We start from the raw sequence: 7,215 nt of genomic DNA, 5'->3' as shown, positions 1-7,215 counted from the left end.
TCGGAATTTGTTAAAATAATGATAATACTTTCAAAAAAATCTGATTGTTTGGCTAGCAAGTACTGTTCCAATGCTTTGGACAAGCCAAGGACGATCCAGCAGCGCATGAAAGAAACCGGCTTGCTCGTATGTGAAACGGACAAAACTAAAATAGCTAGCATACATTAAAATCAATCGAAGTGGAACGAAACAAAGCGGGACGAAAATAGGAATATCTCCTTCCTTTATTAGTAATTATAGATTCATCAAGAAAATAGCATACTCGCCTTATCGGTGATTCATAGCTCGTTATTTGCTCAACGGTGCATGAGAGGGTAGAGGTGTGTTGCAAGACGTGGCTCAGCATGTAGCACTAGCGGTTTCTCTATGAAGAGGTCATGCTTGGACTCGCGGAGATTGATGGCCGACACCCCAGCCGGTTTGGTCCAGGTGAAGCCATGCAGGAGCCTAGCAAAGAGCATGACACTCATGGTTGTTCCTAGTGATGCTGCGATGCATCCCCGCCGCCCGGTGCTGAAGGAGATGAATCGCAATTCACTCTCAGTAAGTACCACATTGATGTTGTCTCCCATATGGCGCTCTGGCTTGAAGTGGAGCGGTTCATCCCAGACGGTGGGGTTCCGGCCCAGGGCCAACCGGCTGAGGATGACGTGGCTACCCTTGGGCACGCGGTAGCCCGCAACAATGGTGTCGGCAATCGCGACGTGCGGCAGGTTGAAGGGAGCGACTGGGTGGACGCGAAATGCCTCACGTATGCACGCCTTGAGATAGTTGAGCTGCATGATGTCCGACTCTTGCACCATTCGCTCGCGACCGACCACCCGGTCCATCTCCTCCACCGCCTTGGCCAGCAATTCTGGGTTGTTCACCATCTCCGCCAGCGCCCACTCCACTGCGTTTGAAGGGTTATCTATGGCTGCTAATATTATGTCCTGCATGCATTCCATGGAGATAAATGTAAGTTAATACAATTTATATCTGTGCATAAAGATATATTACATTGAATAATTGAAATTTTAAATACAATTTAAGTTGAAAACACATCAAAAAATGGTAGAAAATTATTACAATAATGATATGTTTAAACTATCAATTCATAATTTCTTATTCTATTGTTTCCCTTTTCTAACACCTGCCAACTACGGTATAAGATCTATTTAAGAGTGTGAGCTATTACCTTTTCTCATGGATGACGTATTACCTTGTAGGACTATGAGGCAATTGGTCACTAAATTCAAAATCTAGGCCCTTGAACCGTCTTAAAATCTCTCATTAATTAATATTTTGCTTACCTTGCACTGTGCTTTGACCTCATCGATGTTGAGCAACGGCTTGCTGTCACCGTCGGCGAGCATGATGAGAACGTCAAGGAGGTCCTGGACTCCGTCCTGCCTCTCGCCGCTGTTCCACTGCCTCCAACGCTCTTCAATGACCATGTTGTGCAGTCTATCCACTTTTGTATTGGCTTCCTTAATAATTTTCTCGTGGCCGTCGAGGTCTAGGACAAGTAGACATGGGAGGTAGTCGCTGACGCAGAACGAGAAGAGGAGCCCTAGGAGGGTGAACAAAGCGTCCATGTGCTCCACCTCCATCGGCCCCGGCCCACCATCCGGCTGAGGCTCCCCGAAGTACCGTTGGCCGAAGACAAGCCGGCGGATGACGTTGCCACAGTAATGTCGCGTGACATGCCTGACATTGACGTTGGCTAGTCCCAACGTTGAAGATGACCCCCCGGTGGTGAGGTTGTAGATGTAGCGCGTCAAGTTGTCAGCTTCGTCGGCACGCTTGTCGTGGAGCCACTTGTGGCGGGAGGGGCAGATGATCTCAGAGGTGAGCACCTTGCGCATCTTCATCCACTGGTCGCCGAACGGCGTGAGCACGACGTCCTTGTACCCGCAGCTGATGGCGTCGGAGGCGAAGGTGAGTGGACGGGACAAGAAGTTCTTGTCCTGCTTCTTGAGCACCTCCCTTGCGATCTTGGGACATGTGATCGGGACGACGTGGACGCCGCCGAGGCGGAAGCAAGCAATGTCGGTGCCCATATCCTTCATCACGCGATGAATCCAACGGAACGCCGGCTTATTGAGCACCATCTCGGGTAGGCTACCCACCAGTGGCCACGACCATGGTCCTGGCGGAAGTGGAAGCGGCACCGTCGCCGATGAGCACGTGCCACTACGGACCTTGCTCTTGGTCATGGCAAGGTGTATAAGTGTTATTACGATGAGCAGTTGGGACACAAAGCAGCAGCAAGCCAGCATTGTGGAGACTGCTGCTTGCTGAGTGCACACTGGCTTGCGAGGTAGCTTGCCTTGTTATCGTTGCGTAGGTAAGCCAACTTTGCTTTACGTGCTGCTCTTCCCATGAGTGCGAGACCCCTCTTTATATGTTACCTCGATCCCAAAAAATTGGCTTAGATTTATCTAGATACGAAGGTATCTACGTATCTAACACTAAAACATGTCTAGATATATTCCACATGTGTGGATCGTTTACCACATGTATCACATGGTATTTCAAATGTATTTATCCTGATATTACTAATAATAATTGTCTATTCAAACGTAATCAAAACAGAATAAAAATCTTCTATTTGTAGATTGTCTTATATTTATTTACATACCAAGGATAATAATAATAATAATAATTGTCTATCCAAACGTAATCAAAACAGAATATATTTTTTCTATTTATAGATTGTCTTAGATGGCTAATACTAATAATAATAATTGTCTATCCAAATGTAATAAAAACAGAATAAAAAATCTTCTATTTGTAGATTGTCTTAGATTTGTTTAGATACGAAGGATGATATTAATAATAATAATTGTCTATCCAAACGTAATCAAAATAGAATAAAACATCTCCTATTTGTAGGTTTTTGAGAGTACTTATCTGAAAAATAACCATAATTGTCTTTCCAAAAGTATTTCAGACGCCAGGATGATGGACCATATAGACAGCTTTCGGTTTGAAGAGATGGTCGGACCATGCATCCGGGATTCGATGAGATACTACATCATGCATGGGACATGCACGACGCAGGGAACAGTGGGCTCCCGGGCCTCCTCTGTAGTAGGTTAAAAGGTGTGTCCAATTACATGCAAAACTGGGCACGCATGTACTGACTTCGGTTCAGTGCAGCTGCAAATTAAACAGTTGCGGACCCGGCTTGATGAAGCAAGGCAGAGAGAGCGAACGCCCGCGGCCTCACTGGAGGTGCGACTAATTGAAAAGGTCCAGTGCGGCTAATTGAAAAGGACCTGCATGAGCTTTACGACAGGGAAGAAGTGATGCCGCGGCCAGAGAGGCGACTGCAACACCAAGTTCTTCCAGAACTGGGCATCACATAGGCGCCGTAAAAACACGACTCTGAAGCTGAAAACTTAGAGAGTCTCGATAATCTAGACTTCTCAGTTTCTTAATAGGTGTCTATCTTACTAAGATACTGGTGCAACTTAAGGTGCTGGTGCTCCACCCCCCTCTAAGAAGTATGACTGTGATTTTTCAATATTCAAATGGGTAGTGTAAACCTAATGGTAGCTACGCATCAACAAATGCTGAGACACATCTCTTGGCGCAGGATTTTTATAGGGAGCTCTACACATCCGAGGGTGCAACTAACTTCGACGAGATTCTGCAGCATGTTCGGACCACGGTCTCCACTGATATGAACGCCAAGCTAACGGCGAATTGGATGGATGAGGAGATCGAAAGGGCACTCTTCCAAATGGGTCCTACGAAAGCTCCGGGACCGGACGGATTACCAGCCCTATTTTATCAAAGACACTGGTCTTTTTAATAAATAAAATGAGGTTTGTTCTACAGTGAAAGATTTTTTTTAAATGGCAAAGAATTCCCAACAGGTTTTAACAGTACCGTGTTGGTTTTGATCCCTAAAGACAAGGCATCGGAGTTGCTCTCTCAATTCTGGCCGATAAGCCTATGCAATGTACTATACAAACTGGCAGCAAAGGTGTTGACTAGCAGGCTAAAGATCATCCTTCCGGTGCTCTTGTTCCTGGGCGTTTGATCACATACAACATCCTCATTGAGTACAAGTGCACACATACCGTTCGGTCTAGGAAAAGAAAGAAAGTTCTTTGTGGTGTGAAGTTAAATATGATGAAGGCTTATGACAGGATAGAGTGGATCTTTCTTGAGAAGATGATGGGTAAGATGGGCTTCTCCGATGAGTGGATCAGAATCATTATGAGGTGTGCTGGTTCAGTCAACTTCTCTATTCTCTTAAATGGTGACACCTCAGAGAAGTTCACACCGTAGAGAGGCCTCCAACAGGGTGACTCACTCTCGCCCTACTTGTTCCTTTTCTGTGTCGAGTGTTTCTCAACACTGCTGAAGAAGGCACATGAGAACCGAAGGATTGGAGGTGTGGAATTTGGGAGGTATGGACCTCACATCACACATCTTCTTTTTGCGGATGATAGCATAGTGTTCTTGGAGGCCTCCGAGGATTGCCTGCTATGAGCTTGCCTCTAGACAAAAGGTGAATTAACAGAAATTCTCTATCTTCTTTGGGAAGGGTTGCGACGAGGATAGAAAGCTAGTTCTCAAGGAGGCCGTTGGCATTGAGCATGAGGCCCTAAATGAGAGGTACCTAGGTTTACCAACATTGGCTGGTCACTCGAGGGACGGATGTTTCAAGTATGTTACTGAGGGATCAGTTGCAAAGACACATGGATGGAAAGGACAAGGGTTGTTGAAAGCAGGTAAAGAGGTGCTAGTGACGTCAGTCCTCCAAGCAACCCCTACATATCCCATGAGTTGCTTCCAATTGGCCTCAGCGTCCTGACCAGCACGTGAGTACCCCGAAATCAAACCAGTCCAAGAGACCACGTTCCTCGCCGGAGCCTACGCCAATAGGCGTCACGCATCATCGAGCAGCCTCATCTTGCCCGGCCCAATGATCACTGTCGTCCAGGCAACCGCGTCCTTCACAGAAGCCTCGTCAAAAGCCCGACGGGCATCGCCAGGGATCCCAAGCTCATTGTACATATGGATGACAGGGCTCGCAATGAGCGGCATGGTGGAGGGTAGCATGGTAAGGAAGCACTCGGCGTGCAGCATCTGGCACAGGAGGACGTGCGCGTGGCCGCGGGCGCAGCACTTGAAGAGGAAGTGGAACGTGAAGGCCTCGGTGAGCATGCCCCCACGGCGCATACGCCGGTAGAGGAGGATCAGATGTTCGGGTCCCGAGGAGGCGCGGAAGCAAGCGCAGAGCGCGGTGTCGAAGAGGAAGGTGGAGCAGGGCATTCAGTCGAACAGGCTGAGCCTGTAGCGGAGGTAGAGCGGGTCGCTGGGAGAAATGCAGCTGTCGAGGGAGTTGAGGAGGTGTGCGGCGGAGGGCTGGTGGAGGAGGCAGTCGGAAGCAGTAAGGACGGCATGGAGCTCCGTGGCCTGCCGGACGGAGCGAGGGGTCGGCCATGTCGCCCGAGGCATCTCACGTCGCGGTTGCTCGCGATGAAGAAATATAGTCGTGTTTTTTTATGAGAGGACTCATGTTTATGTTTAGCTGGGGAGCGCCTATATGGCGACCAACGCGCTGCGGAAGAAGCGAGCGCGCAGTGCTGGGCCGGCCCATCTGCGGCCTGGGACGCCGCCTTGTTTTTTCCTTTTTTTCAGTAATTCGGGATATCAAAAATTTCTAAAATTTCAGAAAAAGTTGCTAATTTTAACAAAACAATCACGATTTCGAAACGTATTCATGATTAGAGAAAAATGCTCAGGAATTCAAAAACAGTTCACGAATTTGTAAAAGATGTCCACAAACTCAAAAAATGTTCATGATTTTGAAAAAAAAACATGATTCAAAAAATGTTCGGTAACTCAAAAAAGATTTCTGGATTTGAAAAAAATGTTCATGATTCAAAAAAATGCTCGCTAATTTGAGAATTGTTCACGAAATCGAAAAAAAATGTTCACTAATTTAAAAAATGTTCGTGAATTTGAAAAACAAATGTTCATGATTCAAAAATGTTTGCTAATTCAAAAAATATTCATGAATTTGAGAAAAATGTTCGTCAATTTGAAAAAAAAAATCTTGATTCAAGAAAATGTTCGCTAATTCGAAATACATTCACAAATTCGAAAAGAAATGTTCATGATTCAAAAAAACAAGTTCGCTAATTCGAAAAATGGTCACAAATTTGAAAAGAAATGTTCACGATTCAAAAAAAAGTTCGCTAATTCGAAAATGTTCACAAATTTAAAAAACAATGTTCATGATTCAAAAACAATGTTCACTAATTCAAAAGAATGTTCACAAATTTGGAAAAAATGTACAAGATTTTGAAATTTTAGTCTATAATTTTAAAATGTTCATTATTTAGAAAAACTGTTCATGAATTGAAAAACAAACATTCACAAATTTGAAAAGAAATGTTCACGATTCAAACAAATGTTCGCTAATTCAAAAAATGTTCACGAATTTGAAAAAAATATTCATGATTCAAAAACATGTTCACTAATTCAAAAAAATGTTCATAAATTTGAAAAACAAAATGTACAAGATTTTAAAATTTTAGTCTATAATTTTAAAATGTTCATTATTTAGAAAAACTGTTCATGAATTCAAAAACATGTTCATGACTTAAGAGAATGTTCACCAATTTCTAAAAACTGTTCAAAATTTTAAGAAAATGTTCACAATTTCGAAAAAATGTTCATGAGTTATAAAAAGTGTTCACGGTTACAAAAAAATGTTCATGATTTTGGAGAATGTACATGAATTAGTAAAAATAAAACCACGTTTTTGAAAAAATGTTCATCATTCCAAAAAAATTGACAACTTAATAAATAAATTACAAATTAATAGATTTTCGGAAATTGAAAAAAAAGAGTAAAAATGAAAACATATGAGTAAAAAAACGAAAAGAAAACAGAAAAAGAAAAAGAAAAAACGGAAAACCCGGTTCATGGAAGGTTCTAGAACCTTCCCAAGTCCGTTTTGGGATGAAACCCCGAAATGGGCCGGCCCATCTTAACAGCGGCGAGCGAGGGGGGGGGGGTGGGGGTACGCGCATGTCGCTCCCCGGCGCGGTACGCGCCGTATAGGAACCCCGGTTTAGCTGCCTGGTTTTCTTGTTGTTTTTCACCATACCCTGGGCCCAATTTGAATACACAGGATGCAGACGTGCAGCCCAGCCCATCTGTCCGTATTTAGCCGACTTTTTCTCAGTTGCATTTGTTGTGTTC

At 44.2% G+C, this 7,215-nt stretch overlaps 1 protein-coding gene across 1 annotated transcript; it reads right to left on the bottom strand.

Annotated features, from left to right (window-relative positions):
• Positions 1-202: 202 nt before the first annotated feature.
• Positions 203-2,198, bottom strand: LOC109761674 (tyrosine N-monooxygenase-like). Its single transcript, XM_020320493.2, has 2 exons — positions 1,293-2,198; positions 203-932 (listed from the first exon to the last, which is right to left on the bottom strand). The coding sequence occupies exons 1-2, from the start codon at positions 2,196-2,198 to the stop codon at positions 297-299; spliced, it is 1,542 nt and encodes a 513-aa protein (XP_020176082.1). The 3' UTR covers positions 203-296.
• Positions 2,199-7,215: the final 5,017 nt, after the last annotated feature.

This window comes from Aegilops tauschii, chromosome 7, assembly GCF_002575655.3.
Source record: "Aegilops tauschii subsp. strangulata cultivar AL8/78 chromosome 7, Aet v6.0, whole genome shotgun sequence".
Classification (NCBI taxonomy): domain Eukaryota; kingdom Viridiplantae; phylum Streptophyta; class Magnoliopsida; order Poales; family Poaceae; genus Aegilops; species Aegilops tauschii.
This window is presented reverse-complemented; position numbering and strand designations above follow the sequence as displayed.

Bases quoted from the DNA above. Each gene is read 5' to 3' on its own strand.
- LOC109761674 (XM_020320493.2), bottom strand. From the start codon at position 2,198: ATGACCAAGAGCAAGGTCCGTAGTGGCACGTGCTCATCGGCGACGGTG. The intron at 933-1,292 runs GTAAGCAAAATA...GAATGCATGCAG, and splicing joins AGGTCAAAGCACAGTGCAAG to GACATAATATTAGCAGCCAT.